The sequence below is a fragment of the Pristiophorus japonicus genome, chromosome 2 (genome assembly GCF_044704955.1).
Source record: "Pristiophorus japonicus isolate sPriJap1 chromosome 2, sPriJap1.hap1, whole genome shotgun sequence".
Lineage (NCBI taxonomy): Eukaryota > Metazoa > Chordata > Chondrichthyes > Pristiophoridae > Pristiophorus > Pristiophorus japonicus.
In genome coordinates this window covers 13,010,390-13,029,388 of record NC_091978.1, presented here as the reverse complement: position 1 = coordinate 13,029,388, position 18,999 = coordinate 13,010,390, and the positions used below count along the sequence as shown (strand labels likewise).

General features: G+C 46.2%; 1 protein-coding gene across 1 annotated transcript in view; it reads left to right on the top strand.

The window, feature by feature from the left end:
* Positions 1-564: 564 nt before the first annotated feature.
* The window catches only part of npm1b (nucleophosmin 1b), a 133,647-nt gene continuing 115,212 nt past the window's right edge, over positions 565-18,999 (top strand). The window contains exon 1 of the mRNA XM_070866786.1: positions 565-743. Coding sequence (XP_070722887.1) covers positions 686-743 — 58 coding nt within the window. The 5' untranslated portion in view covers positions 565-685. The remainder of the gene's footprint in view (positions 744-18,999) is intronic.

Sequence of the window (18,999 nt, the reverse complement as noted above, 5' to 3'; positions counted from 1 at the left end):
CCCTCAGGTGGATGTAAAAGATCCCATGGCACTATATCGAAGAAGAGCAGGGGAGTTATCCCCGGTGTCTTGACCAATATTTATCCCTCAATCAACATAACAAAAACAGATGATCTGGTCATCATCACATTGCTGTTTGTGGGAGCTTGCTGCGTGCAAATTGGCTGCCGCATTTCCCACATTACAACAGTGACTACGCGCTAAAAGTACTTCATTGGCTGTAAAATGCTTTGGGACGTCCTGAGGTTATGAAAGGCGCTATATAAATGAAAGTCTTTCTTTAATGCACCAGCTCGTTTTGAACCATTTGCCTTTCAGCACCATCTGTCAATCACTTCCTAGATCCACCTTCTCCTGGTTGGATTGATGGGGAATGCCGCACGGTGATTGGGTTAGTTGGCCATCAATCAGGTGGAGCAGACACCGCCTCACGCCAGCTGCGCCTTCCGCCATTGGTGGAAAGGTGAGGTCATTGCGCGCACGTCTATTGGTCATGAGCGGTGTCAATCATCGCGAACGTGATGTGTTGAGTGTTGGGGGGGGGGGGGGGGAACCCGATGTTGATTGGTGAAAAGGGCAGTCCGACTCTCGCTCTGCGATTGGCTGACAGGCAAGAGAGCGAACTGCGATTGGCTGGTGGCTGCGCGGTGGAAGAGAGCGGACGGCGTGCGTGTGTCGGCGGGTGATGGAGGAGCGAAGGCTGCCGGCTTCGGGCCTGGTCAATCCGAGCGTGTATCTGTTCGGTAAGCGGGCCGGGGAAAGGGCGAATGGCCGCAGGAACCCGTCTCCTTCACCCCAAGTCCATTCTGGACTTTTCCTTGGAACATTCTAGAACACTTACAGTGGCTCAGTGGGCAGCCCCCTCCCCTCTGGGTCAGGAGGTTGTGGGTTCAGGTCCCACTCCAGGGGCTCGAGCACAGAAATCCAGGCTGGCACTCCCAGTGCAGTGCTGAGGGAGTGCTGCACTGTCGGAGGTGGCGTCTTTCGGATGAGACGTTAAACCGAGGCCCCGTCTGCTCTCTCAGGTGGATGTAAAAGATCCCATGGCACTATTTTGAAGTAGAGGAGGGGAGTTACATCGGAAATAGGAGCAGGAGTAGGCCATGCTCCACCATTGAATAAGATCATGGCTGATCTGATCATGGACTCAGCTCCACTTCCCTGCCCACTCCCCATAACCCGTTACTCCCTTATCACTCAAAAATCTCTCTATCTCTACCTTAAATATATTCAATGACCCAGCCTCCACAGCTCTCTGGGGCAGGGAATTCCACAGATTTACAACCCTCTGAGAGAAGAAATTCCTCCTCACTTCAGTTTTAAATGGGTGGCCCCTTATTCTAAGACTATGTCCCCTAGTTTTAGTTTGAGTGGAAGCATCCTCTCTGCATCCACCTGTCGATCCCCTTCATTATCTTATCTGTTTCGATAAGATTACTGCTCATTCTTTTGAATTCCAATGAGTGGAGAACCAACCTACTCAACCTATCCTCATAAGTCAAGCCCCTCGCCTCCGGAATCAACCTCCAAAGCAAGTATATCCCTTCTTAAATATGGAGACCAATAATATGCGCAGTACTCCAGGTGTGGCCTCACCAATACCCTGTACAGTTGTAGCAGGATTTCTCTGTTTTTATACTCAATCCCCCTTGCAATAAAGGTCAACATTCCATTTGCTGCCTTGATTACTTGCTGTATCTGCATACTAACTTTTTGTGCTTCATGCAATATTTCTTCATTTTAAACTATAATTTGCTTTTCAATTTTTTTTCTGCCAAAGTGGATAACCTCACATTTTCCCATTATACTTCATCTGCCAAGTTTTTGCCTGTTCACTTAGCCTGTCTATATCCCTTTGCAGATTTTTTGTGTCCTCCTCACAATTTGCTCTCCCACCCATCTTTGTATCATCAGCAAACTTGGCTACATTACACTCAGTCCCTTCATCCAAGTCATTAATATAGATTGTAAATAGTTGAGGCCCCAGCACCGATCTCTGCGGCCCTCCACTAGTTACTGTTTGCCAACTGGAAAATTACCCATTTATCCCGACTCTTCTTTTCTGTTAGTTAGCCAATCCTCTATCCATGATATATTACCCCCAAACCTGTGAACTTTTATCTTGTGCAGTAACCTATTATGTGGCACCTTATCAAATGCCTTCTGGAAATCCAAATACACCACATCCACTGGTTCCCCCTTATCCATAAGAACATCAGAAATAGAAGAAGGCCATATGGCTCTCGAGCCTGCTCCGCTATTTAATACGATCATGGCTGATCCGATCATGTACTTGGGTCCACTTCCCTGCCTGCTCCCCATAACCCCTTATTCCCTTATCAGTTAAGAAACTGTCTCTCTCTGTCTTAAATTTATTAAATGACCCAGCTTCCACAGCTCTCTGAGGCAGCAAATTCCACAGATTTACAACCCTCAGAAGAAATTTCTCCTCATCTCAGTTTTAAATGGGCGTTTCTCTTAGTCTAAGATTATGCCCTCTAGTTCTAGTTTTTAGCAGAACAGAAAGTTTGTTATTGACAAACATTGGTGGTCATGAAAGGTGCTATATAAATGCAAGTCTTTCTGTAACAACCCAACCCCCCAACCCATAGCATGGTTATTCATTCAAGAACATTCTCCCATCGCATGAAGATCATCTATCTGTGTAATAATAACAGTCAGTTTTTGTCTATCCGGGGGTAGGGCCGGAGTCTGTGAGCATGTGGTCTGGACTGAGTGACAGTTACACCGACCAACGGAGAATCAGGGACCGCCCAGCCTCGCAACCAATCAGGTCAGGGAGTGATGGCGCGATCTTTAAAAGTTTGATTGACGCTGGGTTTGTTCCAATGAGAGGCGGCAGTGGATGAGGTGGGGCCAATGGGGGCTGGGCCTCCCCGTGCGTTGCTGCCGAGCCGAGAAGAACACGTGGCTGGAGCGGCGAGAGAGAGAGAAAAAGAAAGAAAGGGGGAGGGAGGGCATCAGCGTTGATTCTAAAGACGAAAAATGTCATAAGTCTAAACAAGTACTCATAGAAATTCATGGAAATTTACAGCACGGAAGGAGGCCATTTTGGCCCATCGTGTCCGTACCAGCTGACAAACAGCTATCCAGCCGAATCTCACTTTCCACCTCTGGAATTTACAGCACTTGAAGTGCACATCCAAGTACCCCTTAAAAGTGGTGAGGGTTTCTGCCTCTACCACCCTTTCAGGCAGTGAGTTCCAGACCCCCACCACCCTCTGGGTGAAGAAATTTCCCCTCCTATCTCCTCTAAAAATCGATGTCCCCAGGTTGTTGACCCCTCTGCCAAGGGAAATAGGTCTTTCCGATCCACTCTATCGAGGCCCCTTAGAATTTTATACACCTTAATAAGGTCACCCCTCAGCCTTCTCTGTTCCAAGGAAAACAAACCCAGCCGATTAAATTTTTCCTGATAGCTAAAATTTTTCAAATCAGCCAAGTTGGATCCCAAGCCAGTGTCCTGCTCCTAATTTTTATGTTCTTAAAGCTGTGCTAAAATCCATATACACCACATCAGATGCACTGCCCTCATCGATACTCTGTTATCTCTTCAAAAAATTCAATCAAGTTAGTCAGACATGACCTTCCCTTAACAAATCCATGCTGGCTGTCCTTGATTAATCCATGTCTTTCTAAATGAAGCTTTATCCTGTCCTTCAGAATTTTTTCCAATAATTTTCGCACCACTGAGGTAAGGCTGGCTAGCCCGTAATTACTCGGTCTATCCCTTTCTCCCTTCTTAAACAACGGTACAATTTTAGCAGTCTTCCAGTCCTCTGGCACCACACCTGTAGCCAGAGAGGATTAGAGAATGATGGTCAGAGCCTCTGCTATTTCCTCCTTTGCTTCTCAACAGCCATTTAAGAACATAAGAATTAGGAACAGGAGTCGGCCATCTAACCCCTTGAGCTTGCTCCGCCATTCAACAAGATCATGGCAGATCCGGCCGTGGACTCGGCTCCACTTACCCGCCCGCTCCCCATAACCCTTAATTCCCTTATTGGTTAAAAATCTATCTATCTGTGATTTGAATACATTCAATGAGCTAGCCTCAACTGCTTCCTTGGGCAGAGAATACCACAGATTCACAACCCTCTGGGAGAAGAAAATTCTTCTCAACTTGGTTTTAAATTGGCTCCCCCGTATTTTGAGGCTGTGCCCCCTAGTTCTAGTCTCCCCGACCAGTGGAAACAACCTCTCTGCCTCTATCTTGTCTATCCCTTTCATTATTTTAAATGTTACTATAAGATCACCCCTCATCCTTCTGAACTCCGAGTAAAGACCCAGTCTACTCAATCTATCATCATAAGATAACCCCCTCATCTCCGGAATCAGCCGAGTGAATCATCTCTGTACCCCCTCCAAAGCTAGTATATCCTTCCTTAAGTAAGGTGACCAAAACTGCACGCAGTACTCCAGGTGCAGCCTCACCAATACCCTGTACATTTGCAGCAGGACCTCCCTGCTTTTGTACTCCATCCCTCTCGCAATGAAGGCCAACATTCCATTCGCCTTCCTGATTACCTGCTGCACCTGCAAACTAACTTTTTCATGCACAAGGACCATCTTGCCGTCCGGAGGAGGCGGGGGTCCCCGATGGAGGGCACTCTACGCAGGGGTCCTCCCACTATTCATCGGGGACTTGGCCTGGAGGGTGGTGCACGGAGCAGTGCCGTGCAATAAATTTTTAAGCCGGTTCACGGACTCCCAGGCCGCCTGCAATTTCTGCGGTCTGGAGGAGTCCGTGTTCCATGTTTTTATTGAATGCACAAGGTTGCAGCCCCTGTTCCACTATTTGAAGGGGCTGCTCCTGAAATTCTGGCTGCACTTCAGTCCCACTCTCCTGATCTTTGGGCACCCTGTGCGGAGGGGAGCGGGTAGGTCCGAAGGCCTCCTCGTAGGACTGCTCCTGGGCACGGCCAAGGGTGCCATCAGCCGGTCCAGGCAGCGGGCGGTCGAGGGGGTCGTTCAACCTGACTGCCTGCCTCTCTTCCGCTCTTACATCCGGTCCAGGGTGTCCTTGGAGATGGAGCACGCGGTGTCCACCGGTACGCTCGCGGCCTTCCGCGAGAGGTGGGCACCGGAGGGACTGGAGTGCATCATCACGCCCGGCAACCAAATTTTAATTTGATTTTACGTTTTTTAAGTTTAATTTGTTTTGGTTGCCGGTGCTTTTAGTGTCCCCCTCTCCTTTTATAGGGGGCACTGGAAAAAAGGAAAAATTTGATTTTAGTGCCCAAAAAAAAAAACCACAAAAAAAAAAAAACCCAAAAAAACAAAAAAGGGCCTTGTAAATGTCTTGTGTGTGTCATCCAGGTCGGGTGGCACGGATACATGTTTTATGTTTTCGCAGGTAAACTCAAAAGAGTTTCATGCACAAGGACCCCCAGGTCCCTCTGCACCTCAGCATGTTGTAATTTCTCCCCATTCAAATAATATTCCCTTTTACTGTTTTTTTTTTTTTCCCAAGGTGGATGACCTCACACTTTCCGACATTGTATTCCATCTGCCAAACCTTTGCCCATTCGCTTAACCTATCTAAATCTTTTTGCAGCCTCTCTGTGTCCTCTACACAACCCGCTTTCCCACTAATCTTTGTGTCATCTGCAAATGTTGTTACACTACACTCTGTCCCCTCTTCCAGGTCATCTATGTATATTGTAAACAGTTGTGGTCCCAGCACCGATCCCTGTGGCACACCACTAACCACCAATTTCCAACCCGAAAAGGACCCATTTATCCTGACTCTCTGCTTTCTGTTAGCCAGCCAATTCTCGATCCATGCTAATACATTTCCTCTGACTCCGTGTACCTTTATCTTCTGCAGTAACCTTTTCTGTGGCACCTTATGAAATGCCTTTTGGAAATCTAAATACACCACATCCATCAGTACACCTGTATCCACCATGCCATTATATCCTCAAAGAATTCCAGTAAATTAGTTAAACATGATTTCCCCTTCATGAATCCATGTTGCGTCTGCTTGATTGCACTGTTCCTATCTAGATGTCCCGCTATTTCTTCCTTAATGATAGCTTCAAGCATTTTCCCCACTCCAGATGTTAAACTAACCGGCCTATAGTTACCTGCCTTTTGTCTGCCCCCTTTTTTTAAACAGAGGCGTTACATTAGCTGCTTTCCAATCCGCTGGTACCTCCCCAGAGTCCAAAGAATTTTGGTAGATTATAACGAATGCATCTGCTATAACTTCCGCCATCTCTTTTAATACCCTGGGATGCATTTCATCAGGACGAGGGGACTTGTCTACCTTCAGTCCCATTAGCCTGTCCAGCACTACCCCCCCTAGTGATAGTGATTGTCTCAAGGTCCTCCCTTCCCACATTCCCGTGACCAGCAATTTTTGGCATGGTTTTTGTGTCTTCCACTGTGAAGACCGAAGCAAAATAATTGTTTTAAGGTCTCAGCCATTTCCACATTTCCCATTGTTAAATCCCCCTTCTCATCTTCTAAGGGACCAACATTTACTTTAGTCACTCTCTTCCATTTTATGTATCGGTAAAAGCTTTTACTATCTGTTTTTTCATCTGGGCCTGGGGATTTATCCATTTTCAAAGCTGGTAAGCCCCTTAATACTTTCTATGTTTATTTCATCTAATATTTCATACTCCTCCTGATTGCAATGTCTACATCGCCCCTCTCTTTTGTGAAAACTGATGCAAAGTATTCATTCAGCACCATGCCCGTGTCTTCCACCTCCACACACGCATTACCTTTATGGTCTCTAATAGGGTCCACTCTTTCTCTAGTTATCCTCTTGCTCTTAATGTATTTGTAAAACATCTTTGGGTTTTCCTTGATTTTACTTGCCAACATTTTTTCATGCTCTCTCTTTGCTTTCCTAATGTCCTTTTTAATTGCACCCCTGTACTTTCTATACTCCTTTAGATTTTCTGCCATATTGAGCCCACGGTATTTGTCATAAGCCTCCTTTTTTTCTTTATCCTACCCTGTATGTCCTTTGACATCTAGGGGGCTCTAGATTGGTTCGTCCCACCCTTTTTTCTTTAAGGGAACATACTTGCTCTGTATACTCAGGATCTCCTCCTTGAATGCCTGCCGCTGATTTACCTTCAAGTAGCTGTTACTAGTCCGCCATGGCTAAATCACCTCTCCGTTGAGCAAAATTGGCTTTTCCCCAATTGAGAACTTTTATTCCTTGTTTATCTTTGTCCTTTTCCATAACTACCCTAAATCTAACTGAATTATGATCACTACCACCAAAATGCTCTCTCACTGCTACCCCTTCCACCTGCCCAGCTTCATTCCCTAAAACTAAGTCCAGAACCACCGACTCCCTTGTTGCGCTTGCTATATACTGGCTAAAAAAGTTCTCTTGAATGCATTTTAGAAATTCTGCACTCATTATACCTTTCACACTCATTTTATCCTAGTTAATATTTGGGTAATCCCCTACTATTACTGCCCTACATATTTGCTCTTCTAGCTCCCTCTGACTGGGGGTCTATCGTACACTCCCAGCACTGTGATCACCCCTCTTCTGTTTTTGAATTTGACCCATATGGCCTCATTTGTTGATCTTTCCAATAAATCATCCCTCTTGACAGCTGTAATTGTTTCTTTAATCAATACTGTGGTCCCCTCCTTTTTTAGCCCCCTCTCTATTCTGTCTGCAAACCTTGTTGCACTTTTGCAATAAAGAAACTAATTTGACTGCAAATGTTTTGCGGGTCTCAACCAATTTTAGAACATTCTCCTCAAATTCATTTCTATGGAAAAAAGAGATTGACCGGACTGGGGCTCCTTTCGGAACAGGAGGAGGCTATTTAGCCCCTCGAACCTGTTCCTCCATTCGCTGAGATCATGACTGACCTGTGACCTAACTCCATATACCTGCCTTTGCCCCACAACCCTTAATACCTTTGGTTAACAAAAATCGATCTGTTCCCATTTACACCTCTTCTAGATTTATCTTTTGTTTCTTTACTTATCCCATGACCATCTCCTTTTGCTTTATACTATCAGACCTTTTGTCATTTAATCGCCTGCTTCCACCCTTTAGAAACATAGAAAATAGGTGCAGGAATAGGCCATTTGGCTCTTTGAGCTTGCACCACCATTCAACAAGCTCATGGCTGATCATTCACCTCAGTACCCCTTTCCTGCTTTCTCTCCAAACCCCTTGATCCCTTTAGCCGTAAGGGCCATATCTAACTCCCTCTTGAATATATCCAATGAACTGGCATCAGCAACTCTCTGCGGTATGGAATTCCACAGGTTAACAACTCTCTGAGTGAAGAAGTTTCTCCTCATCTCGGTCCTAAATGGCCTACCCCTTATCCTAAGGCTGTGTCCCCTGGTTCTGGACTTCCTCATCATTGGGAACATTCTTCTCGCATCTAATCTGTCCAGTCCCGTCAGAATCTTGTAAATTTCTATGAGATCCCCTCTCATCCTTCCAAACTCCAATGTATAAAGGCCCAGTTGAACCAGTCTCTCCTCATATGTCAGTCCAGCCATCCCGGGAATCAGTCTGGTGAACCTTCGCTGCACTCCCTCAATAGCAAGAACGTCCTTCCTCAGATTAGGAGACCAAAACTGAACACAATATTCCAGGTGAGGCCTCACCAAGGCCTTGTACAACTGCAGTAAGACCTCCCTGCTCCTATACTCAAATCCCCTTGCTATGAAAGCCAACATACCATTTGCCGCCTTCACTGCCTGCTGTACCTGCATGCCAACTTTCAATGACTGATGAGCCATGACACCCAGGTCTCGTTGCACCTCCCTGTTTCCTAATCTGCCGCCATTCAGATAATATTCTGCCTTCATGTTTTTGCCTCCAAAGTGGATAACCTCACATTTTTAAATAAGGTATTGTTGGATAGATTTCAAATATTCTGGGATTTCACTTTTAATATAAAATTATCAACTTTTTTGGAATAGTCATCACTTTTCAGAACATTTATTACAAACTGGCCAAGTTACATATACTGTACACATACACTACTTGTTCTGATTAAGTACAAATGCCATGCATTTGCCCACTCACCTAACCTGTCCAAGTCACCCTGCAGCCTTTTAGCGTCCTCCTCACAGCTCACACTGCCACCCAGTTTAGTGTCATCTGCACACATGGAGATATTACACTCAATTCCTTCATCTAAATCATTAATGTATATTGTAAAGAGCTGGGGTCCCAGCACTCAGCCCTGCGGCACTCCACTAATCACACTGCCTGCCATTCTGAAAAGTACCCGTTTATCCCGACTCTCTGCTTCCTGTCTGCCAACCAGTTCTCTATGCACGTCAGTACATTACCCCCAATACCATGTGTTTTGATTTTGCACACCAATCTCTTGTGCGTGACCTTGTCAGTCGCCTTTTGAAAGTCCAAATACACCACATCCACTGGTTCTCCCTTGTCCACTTTACTAGTTACATCCTCAAAAAAGTCCAGAAGATTTGTCAAGCATGATTTCCCTTTCATAAATCCATGCTGACTTGGACTGATCCTGTCACTGCTTTCCAAATGTGCTGCTATTTCTTCTTTAATAATTGATTCCAACATTTTCCCCACTAATGATGTCAGGCTAACCGGTCTATAATTACCCGTTTTTTCTCTCTCCCTCCTTTTTCAAACAGTGGTGTTGCATTAGCTACCCTCCAGTCCATAGGAACTGATCCACAGTCAACAGACTGTTGGAAAATGATCACCAATGCATCCACTATTTCTATGGCCACTTCCTTAAGTACTCTGGGATGTAGACTATCAGGCCCCGGGGATTTATCAGCCTTCAATCCCATCAATTTCCCGAACACAATTTCCCACTTTATAAGGATATCCTTCAGTTCCTCCTTCTCAAGACCCTCGGTCCCCTAGTATTTCCGAAGGTTATTTGTGTTTTCCTTTGTGAAAACAGAACCAAATTATTTGTTTAACTGGTCTGCCATTTCTTTGTTCCCCATTATAAATTCACCTGAATCTTGACTGCAAGGGACCTACGTTTGTTTTCACTAATCTTTTCGTCTTCACATATCTATCGAAGCTTTTGCAGCCAGTGATTATGTTCCCGGCAAGCTTCCTCTTATACTCTCTCTTCCCCCTTCTAATTAAACCCTTTATCCTCCTCTGCTGTATTACAAAATTCTCCCAGTCCTCGGGTTTGCTGCTTTTTCTGGCCAATTTATGTGCCTCTTCCTTGGATTTAACACTATCCTTAATTTCCCTTGTTAGCCACGGTTGAGCCACCTTCCCCGTTCTATTTTTACTCCAGCCAGGGATGTACGATTGTTGAAGTTCATCCATGTGATCTTTAAATGTTTGCCATTGCCTCCACCGTCAACCCTTTAAGTATCACTCGCCAGTCTATTCTAGCCAATTCACGTCTCATACCATCAAAGTTACCTTTCCCCAAGTTCAGGCCCCTAGTCTCTGAATTAACTGTGTCACTCTCCATCTTAATAAAGAATTCTACCATATAATGGTCACTCTTCCCCAAGGGGCCTCGCACAACAAGATTGTTAATTAGTCCTTTCTCATTACACATCACCAAGTCTAGGCTGGCCAGCCCTCAAGTTGGATCCTCGACATATTGGTCTGGAAAACCATCCCTAATACACTCCAGGAAATCCTCCTCCACCGCATTGCTACCAGTTTGGTTAGCCAATCAATATGTAGATTAAAGTCGCCCTTAATAACTGCTGTACCTTTATTGCACGCATCCCTAATTTCTTGTTTGATGCTGTCCCCATCCTCATTACTACTGTTTGGTCTGTACACAATTCCCACTAGCGTTTTCTGTCTTTTGGTATTCTGTAGCTCCACCCATACAGATTCCACATCATCCAAGCTAATGTCCTTCCTTACTATTGCATTAATTTCCTCTTTAACCAGCAACGCCACCCCACCTCCTTTTCCTTTCTGTCTATCCTTCCTAAATGTTGAATACCCCTGGATGTTGAGTTCCCAGCCTTGGTCACCCTGGAGCCATGTCTCCGTGATGCCAGTTACATCATATCCGTTAACTGCTATCTGCGCAGTTAATTCGTCCATCTTATTCCGAATACTCCTCGCATTAAGGCACAGAGCCTTCAGGCTTGTCTTTGCCCCTTTAGGATTTTGCTGCAATGTGGCCCTTTTTGCTTTTTGCCTTGGGTTTCTCTGCCCTCCACTTTTACTTTTCTTCTTTCTATCTTTTGCTTCTGCCCCCATTCAACTTCCCTCTGTCTCCCTGCATAGGTTCTCATCTCTCTGCCATATTAGTTTAACCCCTCCCCAACAGCACTACCAAACACTCCCCCCTAGGACATTGGTTCCGGTCCTGCCCAGGTGCAGACCCTCTGGTTTGTACTGGTCTCACCTCCCCCAGAACCGGTTGCAATGTACCAGGAATTTGAATCCCTCCCTTCTGCACCACTCCTCAAGCCACATATTCATCTGAGCTATCCTGTGATTCCTACTCTGACTAGCACGTGGCACTGGTAGCAATCCTGAGATTACTACTTTTGAGGTCCTACTTTTTAATTTCGCTCCTAGCTGCCTGAATTCAGCTTGTAGGACCTCATCCTGTTTTTTTACCTGTATCGATGGTACCTATATGCACCACGATAACTGGCTGTTTACCCTCCCCCCTTCAAACTGCCCTGCACCCGCTCCGAGACATTCTTGACCCTTGCACCAGGGAGGCAATACTATCCTGGAGTCTCGGTTGCGGCCGCAGAAACGTCTATCTATTCCCCTTACAATTGAATCCCCTATCACTATAGCTCTCCCACTCTTTTTCCTGCCCTCCTGTGCAGCAGAGCCACCCATTGTGCCATGGACTTGGCTGCTGCTGCCCTCCCCCGATGAGTCATCCCCTTCAACAGTACCCAAAGTGGTGTATCTGTTTTGCAGGGGTTGGCCGCAGGGGACCCCTGCACTACCTTCCTTCCACTGCTCTTGCTGTTGGTCACCCATCCCCTATCACAGATCTTCCCTTTTGTTCTTTCCTACCTCCCACCTTTCTCTTCCCCTGCAGTTGCTTAAAATGTGCCACATCTCTAACTTTTTCCACTTCTGACGAAGGGTCATCGACCTGTACCATTGGGGGCGAAATTGCCCTGCGACCCGATTGGGGGTGGTAACCCTCTGGCGCAGAAGTCCCACCCCTGCCACGGAATTGCCCTCAAAGGAAGCAGAGCGTAATTTCGCGCGCTCAACTTCCTATGGGGGCGGTAACCATTTCGCTGAAGGAAGCGCTACACGGGTGCTTCACGTAGCGCTCTAATGCGCTTCCATGCCCCTCCCTTCGGTTAAACGGGAGGGCCGCCGCGCACTCTGCAAGGCCACTGATGGCCTCCGCTGGGCTAACAGCGTGCGACCGGGCCTGCAGCCCGACACCAAAGACGGACCACGCAAGGACTGCCATCGTTGAGCCAACCCGTGAGTTGGCAGACAGAAGATGGCACCCCAGGGCGCTGGCATCGTCCCCTTTAAGGAGCGTCCCAAGAGCGGATGCCCACCAGCTTCGCAACCCACGGGGCATTGTGGGGTGGTGAGGGGTCACCTCGCACAGCGATGGTTGCACTCTGGCCTGGTGGCAGCGCCTCTGCAAACTCCCAGTCAATTTTTCTGGAGGTGGTAATGCCCCCTCCCCTGGGCTCCCCCCGGAGGCAGTAACGGGGCTATAAAAGGGTCAGTTTTGCCCCTGTTAACTCTGTTCCTCTCTCCACAGATACTGCCTGACCTGCTAAGTGTTTCCAGCATTTTTCTGTTTTTATTTCCGATTTCCAGCATCCACAATATTTTGCTTTTGTAAAATTCTCAGTCTCAGATTTTAAATTAATAATTGATCTGGCATCAATTGTCGTTTGCGGAAGAGAGTTCCAAACTACTACCGCCTTGTCGAAGTGCTTTCTAACTTCACTCCTGAAAGGTCTGGCTCTAACTTTTAAGCTTTGCCCCCTCATCCTAGAATCCCCAACCAGCGGAAATAGTTTCTCTCTATCTACCCTTCCACTTAATAGCTTGAAAACTTTGATCAAACATCCTTCAACCGTCCAAATTCCAGGGGATACAACCCCAGTTTATGTAATCGCTCCTTGTAATTCAATCCTTGGATTCTTTCTCGAGAAAGGAGAAGACTGTGGGGTGACCTGATAGAGGTCTTGTGAAAGAGTTTGATGAAATAAATGTAGAGATGATGTTTCTACTTGTGGGCGAGACCAGAACTAGAGACGCTAATAATTCCAATCGGGAATTCAGCAGAGTGGAACCTGCTACCACAGGGAGCAGTTGAGGCGAATAGTGTAGATGCCTTTAAGGGGGAAGCCGGATAAGTGCATGAGGGAGAAAGAAGTAGATGGATGTGTTGATAGAGTGAGATAAATTCGTTGAGAGGAGACTCGATTGGAGCATAAACACCAGCATTAGAGCTGTTGGGCTGAGTAGCCTGTTTTGGTGCTGTAAATACTATGTATTTCTATATAACGCCATTCATTGCATGAAGCTTGTCATAAGAATATAAGAAACAGGAGCAGGAGTAGGCCATAGGGCCCCTCGAGCCTGCTCTGCCATTCAATAAGATCATGGCTGATCTGATCATGGACTCAGCTCCACTTCCCTGCCTGTTCCCCATAACCCCTTATCCCCTTATCGTTTAAGAAACTGTCTATTTCTGTCTTAAATGTATTCAATGTCCCAGCTTCCACAGCTCTCTGAGGCAGCGAATGCCACAGATTTACAACCCTCTGAGAAGAAATTTCTCCATCTCTGTTTTAGATGGGTGGCCCCTTATTCTAAGATCATGCCCCCTAGTTCTAGTCTCCCCCATCAGTGGAAACATCCTCTCTGCATCCACCTTGTCAGCCCCCTCATAATCTTAAACGTTTCGATAAGATCACCTCTCATTCTTCTGAATTCCAATGAGTAGAGGTCCAACCTACTCAACTTTTCCTCATAAGTCAACCCCTCATCTCTGGATCAACCTAGTGAGCCTTCTCTGAACTGCCTCCAAAACAAGTATACCCTTTCATAAATATGGAAATCAAAACTGCACGCAGTATTCCAGGTGTGGCCTCACCGATACCTTGTATAGCTGTAGCAAGACTTCCCTGCTTTTATACAATATCCCCTTTACAATAAAGGCCAAGAGATCACTTGCTGTACCTGCATACTATCCTTTCAAGTTCATGCACAAGTACCCCCAGGTCCCGTTGTACTGCAGCACTTTGCAATCTTTCTCCATTTAAATAATAACTTGCTCTTGGATTTTTTTTCTGCCAAAGTGCATGATCTCACACTTTCCAACATTATACTCCATCTGCCAAATTTTTGCCCACTCACTTAAGTCTGTCTGTGTCCTTTTGCAGAATTTTTGTGTCCTCCTCACGTTACTTTTCCTCCCATCTTTGTATCGTCAGCAAACTTGGCTATGTTACACTCAGTCCCTTCTTCCAAAGTAATGTGAGGAGGACACAAAAATTCTACAAAAGGACACAGACAGACTTAAGTGAGTGGGCAAAAATTTGGCAGATGGAGTATAATGTTGGAAAGTGTGAGGTCATGCACTTTGGCAGAAAAAAAATCAAAGAGCAAGTTATTATGTAAATGGAGAAAGATTGCAAAGTGCCACAGTACAGCGGAACCTGGGGGTACTTCATTTGTATAGATTGTAAATAGTTGGGGTCCCAGCACTGATCCCTGTAGCATCCCACTAGTTACTGGTTGCCAACCAAAGAATTACCCATGTATCATGACTCTCTGTTTTCTGTTAGTTAGCCAATCCTCTGTCCATGCTAATATAGTACCCCCAACCCTGCAAACTTTTATCTTGTGCAGTAACCTTTTATGTGGCACCTTGTCAAATGCCTTCTGGAAGTCCAGATACACCACATCTACTGGTTCCCCCTTATCCACCCTGTTTGTTACATCCTCAAAAGAATTCCAGCAAATTTGGTGATACTTTAGCCAGGTCAACTGGAACATCTAAGATTGCTGTCACACCCACTATGCTGAAGGCAGATGCCCACCATAAAGCAGAGCGTTGGGGTTAGATTTGCTGCTGAAGTCCCAGGTTGCCGACAGGCACTCATTTGGAGGCTTTGAGCTTCAGATGGGATACCTGCTATCAGGAAGATGGGTAGCAATGCATTAAGTTGACTTGCTGCTCTTAAAGAAGTCCAAGTACCTCGTAGCATTGTTGTTGGGCGAACCGATCTCTACCTTGCAAAGACTGATCACCAACTCTCTGACACCTCGTCCGACCTCCCCCTGGACCATGACCCCACTACTGAATGTCAAGCCATAATTTCCAGATCGTCACTGACCGCATCTCCTCTGGAAATCTTACCTTCAGAGCCATCAACCTCATAGTTCTCCAACCCCGCACAGCTCACTTCTATCTCCTTCCCAAGATCCACAAACAGGACTGCCCCCGTAGACCCATCGTCTCAGCCTGTTCTTGCCCCACAGAACTTACTTCTTCCTATCTCGACTCTATATTTTTTCTTTCCTTGTCCACGCTCTTCTCACTTACATCTGCGACTCCTCCGATGCCCTCTGTCACTTTAATAGTTTCCTGTTTCCCGGCACCAACCGTCTCCTTTACACCATGGGCAAAAAGCAGGAAACTGTAGACCAGTTAGCCTAACATCTGTGGTTGGGAAAATGTTGGAGTCCATTATTAAAGAAGCAGTAGCAGGACATTTGGAAAAGCAAAATTTGGTCAGGCAGAGTCAGCATGGATTTATGAAGGGCAAGTCATGTTTGACAAATTAGCTGAAATTCTTTGAGGATGTAACGGACAGGGTGGATACAGAGCAACCAGTGGATGTGGTTTATTTGGACTCCCAGAAGGCATTTGACACGGTGATACATAAAAGGTTACTGCACAAGATAAAAATTCAGAGTTGGGGTTAATATATTAGCATGGTTAGAGGATTGGCTAACTAACAGAAAACAGAGAGTCGGGATAAATGGTTCATTTTCAGGTTGGCAAACAGTAACCAGTAGGATGCCGCAGGGATCAGTGCTGGGACCCCAACTATTTACAGCATATATTAACGACTTGGAAGAAGGGACTGAGTGTAACGTAGCCAAGTTTGATGATGATACAAAGATGGGAGGAAAAGCAATGTGTGAGGAGGACGCACAAAATCTGCAAAAGGACATCGACAGGCTAAGTGAGTGGGCAAAAATTTGGCAAATGCAGTATAATGTTGGAAAGTGCAAAGTCATGCACTTTGGCAGAAAAAAATCAAGAGCAAGTTATTATTTAAATGGAGAAAGATTGTAAAGTGCTGCAATACAGCGGGACCTGGGGGTACTTGTGCATACAACACAAAAGTATAGTATGCAGGTACAGCAAGTGATCAGAAAGGCCAATGGAATCTTGGCCTTTATTGCAAAGGGGCTGGAGTATAAAAGCAGGGAAGTCTTGCTATAGCTATACAGGGTATTGGTGAGGCCACACCTGGAATAATGAGTGCCGTTTTGGTTTCCCTATTTACAAAAGGATATACTTGCTTTGGAGACAGTTCAGAGAAGGTTCACTAGGTTGATTCCGGAGATGAGTGGGTTGACTTATGAGGAAAGTTTGAGTAAGTTGGGCCTCTACTCATTGGAATTCAGAAGAATGAGAGGTGATCTTATCGAAAGGTATAAGATTATGAGGGGGCTTGACTAGGTGGATGCAGAGAGGATGTTTCCACTGATGGGGGGGAGACTAGAACTAGAGGGCATGGTGGTCTCATTTAAAACTGAGATGAGGAGAAATTTCTTAGAGGGTTGTAAATCTGGAATTCGCTGCCTCAGAGAGCTGTGGAAGCTAGGATATTGAATAAATTTAAGACAGACATAGACAGTTTCTTAAACGATAAAGGGATAAGGAGTTATGGGAAGTGGAGCTGAATCCATGATCAGATCAGCCATGATCGTATTAAATGGAGGAGCAGGCTCGAGGGGCCGTATGGCCTACTCCTGCTCCTATTTCTTATGTTCTTATCCCTCTATACTTCCATCCCCCACCAGGATAGCCTGAGGGCGCTCCGCTTCTTCCTTGAGCAGAGGCCTAACCAGTCCCTATCCCCTACCACCCTCTGACTGGCTGAACTTGTTCTCACTTTGAGCAACTTCCCCTTTAACTCCACTCACTTCCTCCAAATTAAAGATGTTGCTATGGGAACCTGCACTGGTCCAAGCTAAGCCTGCCTTTTCGTGGGATATGTGGAACATTCTTTGTTCCAGTCCTACTCGGGTCCCCTCCCTCACCACTTTTTCAGGTACATTGATGACTGTATCAGTGCCGTTTCCTGCTCTCGCCTTGAACTTGAAAATTTCATTCACTTTGCATCCAGTTTCCACCCTTCCCTCACCTTTACATGGTCCATCTCCGATTCTTTCCTTCCCTTCCTCAACTTCTCTGCCTCCATCTCTGGGGATAGACTTTCAACCAGTATTCACTATAAACCCACTGACTCCCACAGCTACCTGGACTACACTTCCTCCCACCCTGCATCATGTAAGGACTCCATTCCATTCTCCCAGTTTCTCCATCTCCGTCGCATCTGCTCTGACGACGCCAACTTTCACTCTGGTGCCTCTGATATGTCTTCCTTTTTCCTCAACCGAGGATTCCCATCCGCCGTGGTTAATATGGCCCTCGACCGTGTCCGTTCTATTTCCCACACCTCTGCTCTCGCCCCTTCCCCTCCCCCTCAAAACAGGATTCCCTTTGTCCTCACCTCTCAGCCCACTAGCCTCCACGTTCAACAAATCATTTTCCACCACCTCCAGCGTGATCCCACCACCAATCACCTTCCCCTCCCTTCCCAGCATTACGAAGAAACTGCTCCCTACGCGGCATCCTGGTCCATTCCTCAATCACCCCCAACACTCCCTCTCCGTCCCACGGCACCTTCCCTTGCAAGCGCAGGAGGTGCAACCCCTGTCCTTTTAACTCCTCTCTTTCCACTGTCTAGAGCCCCAAATACTCCTTCCAGGTGAAAGTGATTTACTTGTACTACTTTCAATTTAGTATACTGTATTTGCTGCTCACGATGTGGTCTCCTCTACACTGGGGAGACCAAGCGTAGATTGGGTGACCGCTTTGCGGAGCACCTCTGTTCAGTCCACAAGTGTGACCCTGAGCTTCCGGTCGCCTGTCACTTTAATTCTCCGTTCCATTCCCACTCTGACCTCGCTGCCCTCGTTCTCCTATACTGTTCCAACGAAGCTCAACGCAAGCTCGAGGAATAGCACCTCATCTTTCGTTTAGGCACTTTACAGCCTTCTAGATCCAATTTGAGTTCAACAATTTCAGAGCGTGACTGCTGCCAATCTTTGCCTCCTCCCCCCCCCCTCCCACCAGAGCCTCTTTCTTTTTATTCTCCTAGTCTCTAATGGCAGTTGGTCATTATCCTGTCATTCACACCCTATCTTAACTAATGTTTTTCTAACTTCTGGCATTCCCATTTGAATTTGGGCCATTGTCCCTTTTGTGTCTCTAATCTCTCCTGTTTTCCACCCTATCACAGACCTTCCCTTTTGTTCTTTCTTCCCCTTCCCCTTTCAGTGCTGGTTAAGAATCTGTTCTTTCCAAACACTCTCCAGTTCTGACGAAGAGTCATCGACCCGAAATGTTAACTCTGCTTCCTCTCCACAGAGGCTGCCTGACCCGCTGAGATTTCCAGCATTTTCTGTTTTTATTCCAGATTCCAGCATCCGCAGTAGTTTGATTTTGTCCTAGTACCTTATGTCTGTTGAGCCAGATCTCTCTCATGTGCTTGTCCGTTATTTAATGGCCAGCTTATGACCTATCTCCTGGACGTGGGTCGGCGGGAGGGAGAGGGTAAAGAAAGATGAGTGGGGTTGAAGTGTGTCCAAGATGGGGTGCCTGGCGATGGATATTTGAAACCAAGTTAACCCTCAAGAAGACTCGGTAATTTGATATATGAGGCCAAAAGGTCTGGAGTATTCTGGGGAACACTTGATGGTTGTCTAGCCAGGTAGAA